The sequence below is a fragment of the Typha angustifolia genome, chromosome 7 (genome assembly GCF_048772165.1).
Source record: "Typha angustifolia cultivar Huaian chromosome 7, ASM4877216v1, whole genome shotgun sequence".
NCBI lineage: Eukaryota > Viridiplantae > Streptophyta > Magnoliopsida > Poales > Typhaceae > Typha > Typha angustifolia.
In genome coordinates, this window is record NC_133245.1 from 17,602,533 (window position 1) to 17,618,776 (window position 16,244).

The window sequence follows — 16,244 nt, forward strand, 5'->3', positions numbered from 1 at the left end:
GCATCCAGCCAGGATATTATCTAAGATTTTTAATAGTACTAATCTCGAAGATTTTTTTTAATAGACTTGTTATAGTTTTTCCTATGATATATGTACAGTTGTGAGTTCTATCTTGTGGCCTGGAGCAGCTGACAGCAACCTCACACGTAAAGACAGTATTCCACATCCATCAACCAACCGCACTATTTACGCTGCATATAACTCTCGCACCGACCCCTCTCCTCTCTCTCTTTGCCACTTGACAGAAAGCAGAGCAAGAAAAGTCCAATTAGAGAGAGAGAGAGAGAGAGAGAGAGAGAGCACTTGTCTAGCTCTATAGGAAGAAACCCATTAGGCCTCCTTTCTGCCCTTGTTTTCCTGTGTAGCTTTTGATATATGCTCATGTTCTAATGATGCTTCTCATGATACCTTTCTTGATATAGTACAGAAGATCTCTTGATGGGTTTCTGGGTCTTGTGCTCTTCTTCATGACATGGTATATACTATATACCATCATGCAAAAGCTTTTCTTGGGTTCTTGGAATCTTTGAGTTAGTTCCAGGCCAGAGATCTGATCTGGGTCTTGAGCCATTTTGTTTGTTCCAAGCTATTTTTACCAGAGTTTTGGACTTGGGGTTTTATTGAGTGTTTCATGGGGTCGTCAAATAGATTTATGCCAGAGGAAGGATGCGAAGCAGGAAATGGTTTGCTCTCCTGATGATATGGTTATGTGGAAGGACTTCCCAAAAGGCCTCAGGGTTCTCCTCCTTGATGAGGACGCCACTTCAGCTGCTGAAACCAAGATGAAGCTCGAAGAGATGGACTACATTGGTACATTTATCTTTTGCGCTCCCCTTTTGGTCAAATATCACTATAGCTTAATTAAGTGGTTGTAAAAAAAAAGCAAGTTTTTGGACACTAGTGATGTTCCCAGCTTGTTTGGAAAATTGAGATTTTTTATTTTATTTTTTATTTTTATTTTTTTTTGTGTGCTTGCTCTCGTCATTCAGATCACTTGTTTAACTCCTGACACATTGCATGTTTGCAGTTTCTTTGTATTGCAACAACCAAGAGGCACTAGAAGCAATCTCGAAGAAGGCAGGGAATTTCCATGTTGCTGTTATGGAGGTAATGACGATCTTGTGGAATTATAGCAACGGGAGTGAAATAGTATGATAAGTTTGTATCTAAGTAGCAACTACTGTTTGTAGGTTACGACTGACAACAGCCAAGAGAGCTTCAGATTTCTCGAAATGGCTCGGGAACTTCCCGTTATAGGTGAGCCCAACTGCAGACACTAGCCCTGATAATTCTCCAATTCCTTTTTGCTAGTATGTTGAAGCCTAGTGCTGGATGCATAATTCCATGGGGGTCAATAAGGTTCTTGCAGGCACAGTGTCATTAGTCATATATAGTTGAACATCTTTCTGTCATGCATATATTAATCGCTCGACATTTGAAGATAAATTTGAGAATAAGTACTTATGGTTTCACTTTGATGTGGGGGCAAGTTGGAGTTATGTGTATTATGTATTTGCAGTTGCATCTCTACCCTGCTTTCCTGCTCATACTTATGGTTCTGATACTGAAGAAGAGCAGAATTAGATTGTGCACCTTAACTGGGTATTAACGTCGCAATTTGTGTTTCTTTTCTGTGCAGTTATTTCAAATGTTTGTTGCCTAAACACCATGATGAAGTGTATCGCAGTAAGCTTCGTTTACTTATAATGCTTCTACACATACATATCTACATGAAGTTATGTATGTGTATGGTTGTTTTAGTATTATCAAGCATCATATCTTTAGAACAATGCTACATGACGAGCCTAAGAAGTATTCGTCTTCCCTATTTCTGGCCCAGATTGGTGCAGCAGAGTTTCTTCAGAAACCTTTATCAGAAGACAAATTGCGAAACATATGGCAGCATGTGGTTCACAAGGTGAATTTGGATCTAAATTATATGCTTCAAATCTCTAAATTACCTAATCATGAAGTGAAACATTGAAATGTTTCCGACTTCTGAGTTGATTAATCCTGATCAGGCACTTAACACGGGGGAGAATGCCCTCTCCAAATCGTTGAAACCAATCAAGGAGAAAGTTGTTTCAGTGCTTCAGCATGAATCAGAAGCAGCTGAAGGAAAATCTGAAATCACATGTAAATCTGAAAGCATGGAGAAGAATCATGAAAATGCAATAGAAAATGATAGGTTCGATGAGCCATCGACTCCACAATTGAATCAAGGAGGAAGACTATTGGATAATGGAGAATCTGAAGAAAGAAATAACTGCTCAACAGAAAAGGATAGCATGGAGGATGCCAAAGACTTGATACAAGTGAGGAAATTAGATAACTATAAATCAAAATCCGTCGACAATACCTGCAACAATTCAGTTGTTGCACCTAGTAATAAGGAAGTTTTGCCCTCGAGGCCGGAAGATGCCACCCTAGAAGAGGAGGTTAATTCAGCAGGCAGTTCCAGAACTGATGAGTGCAGTGCTGTTAAAGAAGGCTCTCATTCCAATTTGCATTGTGAATGTATTGTTGAGTCTAGAGTAGATGACCAAAAGAAAAAGAGATCACTTCCTAATAGTAATTCTTTCTCACATGGAAGCAGAAGCAACAAAAAGAAGACTAAGGTATAATACAAACTAACTATAACTTTTTCCCCTCTAAATTCCCTGAAGTTACATAAGCCTGGTCTTTGGTTAAGTTACAGAGTTTAAAAAACAAAACCTCTTTTGATGAATCTAGTTTAATCTTTGGGTGCATCAGGTTGACTGGACTCCAGAACTGCACAAAAGATTTGTTCAAGCTGTAGAGCAGCTGGGGATAGACCAAGCCATCCCTTCAAAGATCCTGGATTTGATGAAAGTGGAAGGCTTGACCAGGCACAATATTGCTAGCCATTTGCAGGTCAGCTGAATGGTTCATCAGAGAAAACATGAAGATCATATAACAAAAGCAAATGCGTGATTGACAATACTGTCTATATATCTTGCAGAAATATCGAATGCATAGAAGGCATATCCTGCCGAAGGATGAAAACAATAGATGGCAGACACAGGGTGATCTCACTGCAAGGGGGTACATGCAAAAGCCACTGATGGCATACCCTCCATTTCATCACCCCAGCTATGGTGTTCCACAAAGCCAGCTCTACCCTGCTTGGAATTACCAAAGTTATCACCACCCTGGTGCTCATTTGTGGGGAACTGCTGGATTTCAAGGATGGCATCCACCTCCAGAAACTTGGCATTGGAACACTTACCCTGGGGTAAGCAAGCCACCAAAATATTCTATATATTGTCATCATTGTAATCCTCTTGATCCTATTGGCATTACTCTGCCGTTGTGTTTCAGATCCATCCTGATGCATGGGGTTGCCCAGTGATTCCCCCATATGGCCATATGCCCATCCCTTCTCCAGTGAGTGCAAACTCTCTCACCATCATGATTTTTTTAATAGAAATATCTATATAGACATCTCATTCATGGATTCCTTATCAATTGCAGAGGCCACTCATGAGCAATATCTCGGATGTTTTCAGAGATAGGAACAAAGATTCCAATGGCTCTCATCTGGTAATCTTACTGCTTACGATCCATTAGTTTATATAGATATATTTAAACCCCAAATTGAGTGTTTTGTATTAAACTGTAATAAAATATAATGTTAGGGGTGCAAAATGAAGAAAAAAGAAATCACTGATTATATTGATGTTAATTAGGGCGAGGAGGTGATCGACGAAGTGGTAAAGGAGGCGATGAGCAAGCCGTGGCTTCCCCTCCCTTTAGGCCTCAAGCCACCCTCCACCGACGCCGTCCTCGCCGAGCTACACCGGAAGGGTATCCGCACCGTCCCACCGTGCACCCACATCCCCACCCCTGGTCTACGAAGCGCACGCGGGTGACTTTCCGCCCAACCCGGCTTTTTCTTCCGTGGCGGAGAGGCGTGTCACGTCGTCTCGCGCCTTTTCGGCTAGCCGACATGTGGCTGTAAATAAAAGGCGGTTGTGGGACCCGAGATGTGGTGTCTTGTTGCTTGTCCCGTTTCGGGTCCTCCAATTCATCCCTTCCTTTCCCTTCCCGACGTCGTCTTCTGGGCGCCGTTTTCTATAATAATGTTATGTCGAAACTCCTTTTTCTTTACTGATGTGAGGAGCCAGAGTTGGTCGCCTCCCTTGGTGGCCCCGATGCTATCTGTCTGCCACGTGTGATGTATCCACATTGGATATCCAGCCACGTCACAGTCTCTTTACTTCTTTTTTTCTCTTTCTTTGAATAATAAAATGGGGTTCTCTCAATTATAAAATATATATGCATCTATAGAATAACAGCACTTCTTTTCATCTATCTATTAGAGGTCTTACCAGAAAAAAAAAAAAAAATTTTCCCACGAGTTAATAATTTAAATTTATAACTATGGACTTCTCTATCTAAATATTATGCTAAGGCAACCTCCCTGGTAGATATATCACCTGCACGTATTATTCTTGATCTCTTAATTAGTATTTAGTCCTTAAGTAACGCATGCATCCTTGTGTTCATATTAAAAATGTTGATTCTGGACGCAACTAAAAAGTCATTACTGTATGTTTAAATTTCGTTATCAAACCATTAATATCGCATTTCGAAATCTTTGATCAACAAGGACTAGTTGTGTGGGGGATAAATTTGGGCCGAGGAATAATTTCGTCACAGAGATGAATTCTAAGCAATCACGTAGTATCCGAGTTTATCTTCAGAAGTTCCCTTTCCACAAGGTCAGTCCTTGTTGGAATCTCTCTTATCCTGCTTTCAGTACACAGCATGCTAATCTTGGACGCACTTAAGCCCTTTTTGGTACAGGGACATTGTGAGTGAACAAAGAGTTGGCCAATAGTTTGAGAGGAAGATCTGGAAAAGATCTATGCCTAAATATAAGATGGAAAAGTTTCAATCATGTAACTCCTGGCGTGTAAATGTGACACCTGTGATAATTGACGTTCCACCTTTGAGTTCATACTAGATTCTCCAATATTTTTCATATACATCAGCCTTTGATGAAAGCAAAGAGGTGTACATGACCAAGATGAGATGAACTTGATACCACAATACTTTTGTTTTCAACCACAATAAAATATCGAACAATATACAGATGTGAAACACAGTATAGAGCTGTCCTTTTTATCCCCCAACAGGAGTGGAGTTCCACTAACTTAGAGGAGAAGATCCCAGAAGTCCTACCACTACCATAAGTGCCTTACAAAACCTAATATTTGTTGAATGCTTACAGAAACACTCATATGCTTCCAAGATCACAAAGTGGCAGCACCAGCAATCTAATCCCCATCTGCCCATTTTCTTTTGTCCCCCCACTTCATGCAAGCATGCAAGCCAAAGCCCAAAGTCCCTTTCAGTCTTTCAACTTTCACCACTTTCCAATTCTTTTGTTCACTCTGGTTCATTGATCCATCCTTGGAGACAGCATAGCATGATTCCAATCAAGGACGAGGATATTCCAATGAGCGAATTTGAACTGCTTAAAGAATTTGGCAGTATCCCTTTGTTCAGACAACTTATAAAAATCACCTTGGTAAGTGGGTATATATTAAGAGCTTATTCTTGAGATTTGTGTGAGCCATTCCTTATTAGACTCACTGGGCACCGCAACTTGAGTTCAATGAACTCTGAAGTTGATACCCATGTGATGATTTGGTGGAAAGATGCTCATGTAGAGCCTGCAAAGAAAAAGTGAGACTAGTTAAAAGGAGTTCAGAAAGCAGAAGGTGACTCATCTGCCATGCCTTGATAAAAAAACACTTGTCTTTAGTATAAAGGAGATAGTGGCTTTGCCTTTAATCATTAAGTAGGAAAGAAGTGCAGCAGTTAACAATGAAATATAAAACTATTGACTTAACTTGACCTTGGTGAAAAAAATGAGCTTAGGTACAAACAGCTTATATTTCTGTCACTAATATGATGTTATCATTGCTTAAGTAACAAAGATCTTCTCTTACGAAAGAAATGCACCAGCTTATATCCTAAGTTAAATGTCGTCTTTCAATCTCTTGGAGGTCAACAATGAACTATAAAACTATTAGCTTAACTTGTTGCTCAAGTAACAAAGATCTTCTCTTACGAAAGAAATGCACCAGCTTATATCCTAAGTTAAATGTCGTCTTTCAATCTCTTGGAGGTCAACAACGAACTATAAAACTATTAGCTTAACTTGTTGCTCAAGTAATAAAGATCTTCTCTTACGAAAGAAATGCACCAGCTTATATCCTAAGTTAAATGTCGTCTTTCAATCTCTTGGAGGTCAACAATGAACTATATAACTATTAGCTTAACTTGACTTTGTGGAAAATTTGAGCTTAAGCACAAATAACTTATGTTTCTGTCATAATGTGACGCTTTCATTGCTTAAGTAACAGAGCTTGTCTCATGAGGAAGAAATGCACCAGCTTATATCCTAGTTTAAATGTCATTTTTGCAGCCTAGGAACTGACAAAGTGATTGGCCATAAAAGCTGATGAATCTTATCAATAACAAGTAGATGGCTCCAATCACCAGAATTTTTTGATGACATGTACATGAAGGAAGCAAAGATGTGTCACTCTTGTATCACTTTGTTTTTTTGGTTCTCTGGTCATAGACTATATATATATATATATATATATATATATATATATATAGTAGCAGGTCGAGTTTAAGAGATTTTTGCGAATCATCACCTACATTTTGCCATTACTGGAAAAACATCCCTCTTTTGACATATAAAATAATTAAACTGCCCACTTTTTGTTGCAAAGGTCAATGAAAGGAAGAGAACATAAGGGATATTTCGTAGGAAAACAAAATATACTGATAAAAGTCCTTATGAACTAGTTGGATATAATAATTTCTTGCAAATATATCTTTTCCAAGTAGTTTTGCCAATTTAATCTAAAATATAGGTGGTGATAGAAAAGCCCCATTTTTATACAAAGAACAGAAGAATTTTAGACTGAACCTATATAATGATATACTACCTAAGCTAATACGTAGGCAGATAGTAATGTCAGATCAAGTTGTTAGTCTCTATCCTTGTTCGTCGAAGCTGGCTTCAACTAGGACCAAAATAGAAGCCAATTGCCAAAACCAGATAAAGAAGATATTCTAAACTAAGAAAAAACAGAAAGAAAGAAAAGAAAAGAAAAATTATTTTTCATTTAAAGAGACAATTTTCTATCTATTTCTCCTTTCTCACCCTAAAATTTAATTATCTTCTCATAAATTTTTCTTCTCTTGGGTGCAAAGTTGGATCTCACAGAAGAGGCAAATTAAGGGTTGTTTTTTTTTTTAATATTCTTTGCATTAGACTTCCTGTTTCTCTTTGGAGTCCATCCATATTATAATGCTCTCCACCAAATTAAGAAAACCATGACAATCTCATAATCAGAGAGTCCTCCAACTACTCTGTCCAAAAGAAAAAACAACAACAAAGGCGTCCACTTTCAAAAAAACAACCATGTGAGATCTCTCCCTTAATGCTCAGGATTTTTCTGCCTTTTTGTATTGCTGTCTCTTTTTTCCAAATGCCAACACCACCTCCAAACAAACCCATGCATTAAACTAACTACAAAAGTTTGTTCCTAATAGAAGCCTGCGTCAGAGTCTTTGTCACCCTCACCCTCACCCTCACCCTCACCCTCACCCTCACGCTGCTCAAACTCACCCTCAACTTTTTCTATATTAACCTGTTGCTCTTTACCACTGCATTCTCTTTTTCTCTTCCCTTGTGGTCTACAACAAGTCCTGGCCTTTGTTGCACCAATGGATAGAGAAAACCCAGTTCTAAGAATTGCCAAGGAAGCAGTCACAAGAATGAGCCAACCGAAGCAGTTGTTCGATGAAATGTTTGATTTGTCAAGTAAGATCTATCTCATGAAGCTGTTTAGTTACAAATTTGTAGACTATGATATTTTGTTCTCCTTCTGGATGATTTCCATGTAGATGAAAAGAAATTAAAGATAAGCGATGTGCCTAGGGGAATATAAACTCATGCCACGTCCGAGAAGTAGTTTACATGAACATTTTAAGATATTTAAAATTAAGTGTATGGTTAATAAATATAAGACAATCTCACATCTAGACATACAAGTTGCAGTTCAACTTTTCAGTGTACAAGGTGGTTTACACTTCACAACTTCAATAATTGATATCCCAATATATTACTTTGAAGTTTGAACGAACTGTTTATATATTGCACATAGAACACATCACTATATGAGCTTAGCAAATGATATCTTTAGTAATGAAAATAGTTACACAGTCAATAGAACATACAGGGATAGATTTTGTTTACTTTGTTAACATCCTGTGAATCAGAAAAGAAGGCCATACATTAAGGATCTATATTACCTTTTTCCTAATCTTTGATGTGACTTAAATTCAATACTCTGGACTGCTAAATAGTATGGTGAATACTGTCATGAACATTGAAAGCATTATGTGTTACCATGAATTGAGCTGAATTAAACATTATGCTGAAAGTTCAGCCATACTGCATATTAATTTGAACGAAAACATTTAACTGAATAAAGAAATGAAAGCACACCATACAAAAGCCAACTTAGCAAAGAAAGATCCTAACTGTAACTTTCACATATGATCAATAACAAAATAAGAGAAAACTATAATATGTTTTACTAAAGAAAGGTGAAGATAAACAAATTATTATATTACCTATGCCCATTACCTTTTATTCTTCGTTTCTGGGTCATGGATGACTTGATCTCATGGCTCTGCAGATACTCATTTACTGCTATATTGGAAAGGATGGCTGCCGCAGATGATTTCACCTTGTTCCTGGGCAATTCTTTTTGTGTTCATCCATCTTGTGTTTATTGTTAGCTTCTCAGCTCAGTTTCTATACAAAAGAATCAATTGTTACAGGCATAGAATCAAGACAACAAGTTATAAGTCTTCTCCGGAGGAGCATAGATCAGAAGACATGAGCTTGGGTATCTCATACCAAGCCAGCAAAATGTGCTGCTTACTGATGTTAATCTGTCACTTGCTGAGACTAATATTTTTGCTGTCACAAGGAAATGGAAACCATTGCAATTACTGGTTGTCAGGTCTAGCAGAAATACTCCAGTCAATATCATGGATACTTCTGTTGGTAGCAATATTCAATTTTCAGCAAACAAAATGTATGAAGCTTCCTCAGATTGTCAGAGCTTGGTGGATATGCAGCTTCTTTCAGTCAGTCATCTGCTTAATAATCGATATAAAATCCATTTTCTTGGACAATGCATCATTAGAAGTGCAAGAATATACAGATCTGTTGATGCTTCTTTCTTGCACATATCTGTTAGTTATATCTTTCAGAGGGAAAACAGGGATCAGCTTCAGACATAGCAGCACAACAGAGCCGTTATTGCATACATCAACAGAAGAGCATAAAGAAACTAAGAGGCATTCTCCATATGGAAGAGCAAGTTTTCCACAACTGGTCACTTTCTCTTGGCTTAACCCCCTTTTTGCCATTGGACTCAAAAAGCCTCTAGAACAGGACGAAGTACCAGATATTGATATAAAAGACTCTGCTGAGTTCAGCTCTAACTCATTTGGCAATATCTTGAAGAGTATAACAGAAAGGTGTGGCTTGAGGACCACATCAATCTACAGAGCAATCTTCATATTCGTTAGAAACAAAGCAGCAATTAATGCGGGCTTTGCAATTGTAAGTGCAAGTGCTTCTTATGTAGGGCCATCTCTAATTAATGATTTAGTCATGTTCCTAGGTGGAGAAAGACAGCAAGGATTGAAAAGAGGCTACATTCTTGCAGCTACATTTCTAAGTGCTAAAATTGCGGAGACTGTGGCTCAGAGACAATGGGTTTTCCGAGCTAGACAGCTTGGAATGCGCCTTAGGGCTTCTCTAATATCCCAGATATATCAAAAGGGACTTCGTCTTTCAAGCCAGTCTAGACAGAACCATACTAGTGGAGAAATCATCAACTATATGAGTGTAGATATCCAAAGAATTACTGATGTTGTATGGTTTGTAAATGTCATATGGATGTTACCCATACAAGTCTCCTTGGCAATATATGTTCTTCATAAAAATCTCGGTTTGGGGGCTTTGGTGGGATTAGCAGCGACAGTCATAATTATGGCTCTCAATATCCCTTTGACTAGAATACAGAAACGATTCCAGTCCAAGATCATGGAGTCAAAAGATGACAGAATGAAAGCAACATCAGAAGTTCTTCGAAGCATGAAGATTTTGAAACTTCAAGCTTGGGACATCGAGTATCTTCACAAGTTAGAAGACTTGCGAGGCACTGAATATAACTGGCTGTGGAAGTCTTTAAGACTGCAGGCATTCACAACCTTCATATTTTGGGGAGCACCCACGTTCATTTCAGCTGTGACATTCGGATCATGTATATTGATGGGGATCCCTCTTACAGCTGGTAGAGTTCTCTCTGCATTAGCAACTTTCCGGATGCTACAGGAACCGATCTTCACTCTCCCGGATTTGCTTTCAGCACTTGCACAGGGAAAAGTTTCAGCTGACAGGGTCGCCATGTACCTCCAAGAAGATGAAATAAAATCTGATGCAGTTGAGTTAATTGCAAGATACAAAGCAGAGTTTGACATAGAGATTGATCATGGGATATTCAGTTGGGATGCTGAATCCAAACTTCCGACACTCGAAGATATACAGTTGAAGGTGAAAAGAGGAATGAAAGTTGCTATTTGTGGGACAGTTGGGTCAGGAAAAACTAGTTTATTATCAGGCATACTTGGAGAAATACCAAGATTGGGAGGAACGGTAAAAATTAGTGGTACAAAAGCATATGTCCCTCAGTCCCCATGGATTCTATCTGGGAATGTCAGAGAAAACATTCTCTTTGGACATCCATATGAAAGCGACAAATATGAAAAGACTATACAAGCATGTGCATTGGTAAAAGACCTTGAGCTCTTTGCTAATGGTGACCTGACAGAGATTGGCGAAAGAGGAATTAACATGAGTGGAGGGCAGAAGCAACGGATCCAAATAGCAAGAGCAGTCTACCAGGATGCCGACATTTACCTTCTTGATGACCCTTTCAGTGCAGTAGATGCACAGACAGGGAGCCAACTTTTCAAGGTTTGATTTGGCAATTGCTCATACCTGGATATTATAGCATATGCCTTGTGCATCCTTTTCCTCATCTAGCGAAAAGTAGCATTATTGTTAATTCTCTTTCTTATACTATGCAATGCTCTGAGATATTCTTGGTTCTGACACTTCCAAATGTAATCCAGTGATTAGAGGGTCATCATATTTTGCCCATTTTCTCTATCCTACATACTTTGGCTGTCCTCTCCCTTGACAATAAACTCCCTATGAGTGGTCGGAAAAGGCATGTACCTTCGACCTGATTTGAACCAATTCTCCTCATTGTGTAGTCTTTGTTAAATATAAAAAAGACTATCCTAGATGCTATTTCTGCATCTTATCCTTGATTAATGCTACTTCAAGCTTACCAACAGGTAATCTGGTATAGTTACTTTTTAGTTTTTGTTCTCTTTTTTCTAGAAGTATTACTTATCCATCTCAACATTTTCCTCCCAGATTCACTCATTTTCCAATTATGTGATTCCTAAATCAGCATCAATCATGAGTATTTATCCTCATGCTCAAAGACCTATATCATGTTTTATGCAGGATTGCCTGATGGGGTTCCTTAAAGACAAAACTATACTTTATGTTACCCACCAAGTTGAATTTCTTCCAGCTGCAGACCTTATCCTGGTAAGCAGAAAAGAGCATATTTAGCATTGTAAATCAATATGCTAAATACTTTCAGAAAACACAGTACAATAACCAGATAACATCTAAAGAAATTTTTTCTGACATGTACACTGCTGACATTATTTGGTTAGATATTACTGATAATAAGATGCAACATAATAGGTGATGAAAAATGGTAGGATTGCACAAGCAGGACGATTTCATGAGCTTCTTCAACAAAACATCGGGTTTGAGATTTTAGTCGGAGCTCACAGCCAAGCTCTTGAATCTATTCTCAGTGCCGAAAATTCAAGCAGAAATTTTTCAATAGATAGCATAGGAGTAGCAAAAGTATCAAGCAGTAATGACTGTGATGAAGAAGAAACAAATACTCAATTCCAAGGTATAAGTAAGCAAGAGTCTGGACAAGATCTTTGTCAAGATATCACAGAAAGAGGGAAGCTAATGCAAGATGAAGAAAGAGAAAAAGGAGGCATTGGCAAGCAGGTCTATTTGACATACCTGAGAGCTCTTCGAGGTGGCTCATTAATACCATTAATTATCATAGCACAGTCATTCTTCCAAATACTTCAGGTAGCAAGCAACTATTGGATGGCATGGGCTTCTCCTCCAACAACAGAAACTGACCCACCAGTGGGAATCAATTTCCTCTTCTTAGTATATATATGCTTATCAATTGGAAGTTCATTTTGTGTCTTGATACGCGCCATGCTTGTAGCAGTGGTTGGACTTCTGACGTCAGAAAAGTTCTTCAAGAACATGCTCCACTGCATCATGCGTGCACCTATGTCCTTCTTTGATTCCACACCAACAGGGAGAATCTTAAATAGGGTGAGTATTATTTAACTCTGGCATCCATGTAGAACATATTGACTCCTAGTAGTTGGAACTGAAGGTTAGGTGGTTGTTTTGGCCATGTAGAATACAACCCATGCACATAATGTTTGGACTTCTTAAAGACTTCTCTCATCTAATAGGTCTCCACAGATCAAAGCGTGCTAGATTTGGAAATATCAGGAAAGTTAGGCTGGTGTGCATTTTCAGTAATACAAATTCTGGGCACCATCGCAGTAATGTCACAAGTTGCATGGCCAGTTTTTGCCATCTTCATTCCGGTGACAGTGATCTGCATGTGGTATCAGGTAAGAGGTCTCATACCCTAAATATCCCTTAGACTAGAAGTTGTGCAGGTCAACTTTGATAGAACTAATAATTGCAGTGACTTTTCTGAAGATATTAAGGAAATAGAAAATTGAATCCTTAACAATACTGTCACTGCAGCGATATTACATACCAACAGCTAGAGAACTGGCACGCCTATCGGGAATTCAAAGAGCTCCAATCCTTCATCATTTTGCAGAAACACTTTCTGGTGCTGCAACTATCAGAGCATTTGAACAGGAAGACCGGTTCAGCAAAGTAAACCTCGGTCTCATTGATAGACACTCCAGGCCATGGTTCCATAATATTTCTGCATTGGAATGGCTTTCCTTCAGACTGAACTTGCTATCCAATTTTGTCTTTGCATTCTCGTTGGTTTTGCTTGTCAGCCTTCCTGAAGGTTTTATAAATCCAAGTGAGTTTTAGTTAATCTATATCCTTGGTTAAAACAGAAGCTTTCAAATTTTCTGTTACTGCTATATGTTAAGCCTTCCTATTTGTTGTTTATTTGGGCAGGCATCGCTGGACTGGCAGTGACTTATGGATTAAATCTTAATTCACAACTTGCAACTATCATCTGGAATATATGCAATGCAGAAAATAAAATGATCTCAGTTGAAAGAATACTGCAATACTCTAGAATTCGTAGTGAAGCTCCTTTACTGGTCGAAGACTGCAGGCCACCAAACAATTGGCCAGAAAATGGAACTATATACATTAAGAACTTGGAGGTATGATGCTAATTCTTATCATGGACATGACATTCTTATACACATAAATCTGCACAAAAGTGTGAAAGACATGCTTATATGCTAATAAATGCACACATACAAAAGAAAAGAAAAGGTCTGCAAAATGACTCCATCTAAGAGTGAGAGTTATAATACACTTGCATGATCCTGCTGATAGTTTCTGGAAAATAATTCAAATATGTGAAGAGATATAGATGCTTGCATTTTGATGTGTGCGAAATTATTACCCTAATGAAAGGCCTAATTTTACTTCTAATTGGAATTTGTGTTTCACTTCAATATGATTTATCTTCTTCAACAGGTTAGATATGCAGAGCACCTACCATCTGTACTAAGGAATATAACATGTACAATTCCAGGAAGGAAAAAGGTAGGTGTTGTAGGAAGAACTGGTAGTGGGAAATCAACTTTAATCCAAGCCCTTTTCCGGATTGTTGAACCAAGGGAAGGAACAATTGATATTGACGATGTAGACATCTGCAAGATAGGTCTTCATGATTTGCGATCCAGGCTTAGCATCATCCCTCAGGACCCAACAATGTTCGAGGGCACTGTGAGAGGAAATCTTGATCCACTGAAGGAATACTCAGATCAGCGTATATGGGAGGCAAGTTCATAAATCTTCCCGTTAATTCATAACGAAACAAGATTTCTGTTGCTATGATTGGAAGGATATTTCTGAAAATTCATTGAAAGATTTAAGTAAATATGTTCTGAAGTTATTAAGGTCTAACTGCTATGTCAGAAATTATAATACCAGTAATAATATTGTGACACCTTACATGCATCCAATCAGCAGAAAAAATAATGACAAAGTAAGAAAAGCAAGAGAGCAACGTAAGTTATCAAATGTTACCAACTTATCATCGTAACCAGAATACAGATAGAAATGTGAGAATATAATCTGCTCCATGAAGATGAAAAGCTGAAGCATATGTTCTTACTGTTTTCTGTATTTCTGCCAACTCTTAGCCAATTTGGTCTGGAATGCTTAAACATCAGCTATTCATGTCAGTCATAAAAGAAGTTAGTTGCAACACATTTAACAGCCTACCAAAACAATCTTCTACCACAAAGAACAACTTTTTAGGGAAATAAATGAGGAGTAAATTGTAAAATGTAACGAGCTTACTATGGCAGGTATTGGATAAGTGTCAGCTTGGTGACCTAATCCGTGAAAGTGAGAAGAAGCTGGATTCGACAGGTAAGATTTGTCCTTTCATAATGTATATAATAGCATAAAACTTGACTTCAATGCACTACCTACTCAAATAGCATCACTAGAAATTTTACAAGCAGTTTCTTGCAGTTGTCGAAAATGGGGAGAACTGGAGTGTTGGACAGAGGCAGTTGTTTTGTCTTGGAAGAGTTCTGTTGAAGAGGAGCAACATTCTCGTTCTTGATGAAGCAACTGCTTCGGTTGACTCTGCTACTGATGGAATCATCCAAGAAACAATCCGCCGTGAATTTAAAGACTGCACTGTTGTAACAATAGCTCACAGAATTCACACAGTCATAGATAGTGACCTCATTCTTGTTCTCAGTGAAGGTAAGAGTTTTTCTAATATTAGAATATTTATAGACAAGATAAAAGAGGTAAACTGAATTTAGTTTTACTTGATTTATATGGTACAATTGATTCAGTTGATTCTCTTATTTGAGCAGGAAGGATTCTAGAATATGATAGTCCATCCAGGTTGCTGGAAAGGGAGGATTCGGCATTCTCTAAGTTTATAAAGGAATACTCACTGCGATCACAGAGCTTAAACGACACAACAGGCACTTCGAGTATCTCATAAATTTTCAGAACCTTTTGCAATATTTCCATGATATCATATGAAGGTGCTCCGGAAGCCCAGAAGGATACTTAGAAAGCATGAGGCAGTCGAAAGGGCCTGTGGCATGAGATTCCAGATTCTGGAGCCCTGCTATATGCAACATAGAGTACGAAAAATGATTATTGTAGCTCATCCAAGCATAACAGTTGAACATAATTCAATAATAAAGTTGCGGTTATAACTTGCGGTTTACCATCCAATGCATTTCACATCTTGGAAGCACTGATACAAGCTATTAACTATGTAGTAATTATTTATAATCGATATATCATCAATCATCACACACATTTAATTTGGATCACTAATCTAACCGGTTTTCTATGGAAATTTAGAATTGAGTCAAGCCCAAAGAGTACGAAATAAAGAAAAGACCAACCAAAACATCAAACACGTGATCCAAATTAAAGATTGCAAGTCTTACCTAAACTAATATGACATCCTACGAGGATGGCATGCTTTATGTCAAGCTATCCGTGATGATAATATTAGATAAACACAACGTAAATCCATAAAAATATAGCAAAAGCGTCCAATCTAACTCAGGCAATATCTCGAACATCAACTGTGCAAGAATTCGAGAGCAAGTTTACTTGTTCCAAGATCAACAAGCGAAAGCAAATCGAACGACCGCGCTAAACTCGCCGGCACGTATGGATATTTATCGCTGTCGCCTTCGATCACCTGCGTGTCTTTTGACCCTTAGCTTCGGATGCAAGAAGTGGGACCCAATAC

The 16,244-nt window shown here is 38.3% G+C and overlaps 2 protein-coding genes across 2 annotated transcripts; both read left to right on the forward strand.

The window, feature by feature from the left end:
• Positions 1–221: 221 nt before the first annotated feature.
• On the forward strand, positions 222–4,181 carry LOC140763234 (two-component response regulator-like APRR2). The gene is made up of 12 exons (XM_073101326.1): positions 222–475; positions 649–810; positions 1,028–1,107; positions 1,191–1,257; positions 1,640–1,686; positions 1,841–1,918; positions 2,022–2,618; positions 2,755–2,895; positions 2,984–3,256; positions 3,343–3,408; positions 3,496–3,564; positions 3,711–4,181. The coding sequence occupies exons 2-12, from the start codon at positions 681–683 to the stop codon at positions 3,891–3,893; spliced, it is 1,731 nt and encodes a 576-aa protein (XP_072957427.1). The 5' UTR covers positions 222–475; positions 649–680; the 3' UTR covers positions 3,894–4,181.
• A 3,448-nt stretch (positions 4,182–7,629) lies between these two features.
• On the forward strand, positions 7,630–15,704 carry LOC140762135 (putative ABC transporter C family member 15). Its single transcript, XM_073099751.1, has 11 exons — positions 7,630–7,876; positions 8,757–11,113; positions 11,675–11,761; positions 11,924–12,592; positions 12,739–12,903; positions 13,043–13,337; positions 13,439–13,653; positions 13,976–14,281; positions 14,815–14,878; positions 14,984–15,223; positions 15,340–15,704. Exons 1-11 carry the CDS (start codon positions 7,780–7,782, stop codon positions 15,471–15,473), a joined length of 4,629 nt encoding a protein of 1,542 aa, XP_072955852.1. The 5' UTR covers positions 7,630–7,779; the 3' UTR covers positions 15,474–15,704.
• The last annotated feature ends 540 nt before the right edge of the window (positions 15,705–16,244 follow it).

Bases quoted from the DNA above. Each gene is read 5' to 3' on its own strand.
- LOC140763234 (XM_073101326.1), top strand. From the start codon at position 681: ATGGTTTGCTCTCCTGATGATATGGTTATGTGGAAGGACTTCCCAAAA. The intron at 811-1,027 runs GTACATTTATCT...GCATGTTTGCAG, and splicing joins CGAAGAGATGGACTACATTG to TTTCTTTGTATTGCAACAAC. The intron at 3,257-3,342 runs GTAAGCAAGCCA...GTTGTGTTTCAG, and splicing joins ATTGGAACACTTACCCTGGG to ATCCATCCTGATGCATGGGG.
- LOC140762135 (XM_073099751.1), top strand. From the start codon at position 7,780: ATGGATAGAGAAAACCCAGTTCTAAGAATTGCCAAGGAAGCAGTCACA. The intron at 11,114-11,674 runs GTTTGATTTGGC...TGTTTTATGCAG, and splicing joins CAGGGAGCCAACTTTTCAAG to GATTGCCTGATGGGGTTCCT. The intron at 12,593-12,738 runs GTGAGTATTATT...CTCATCTAATAG, and splicing joins CAGGGAGAATCTTAAATAGG to GTCTCCACAGATCAAAGCGT.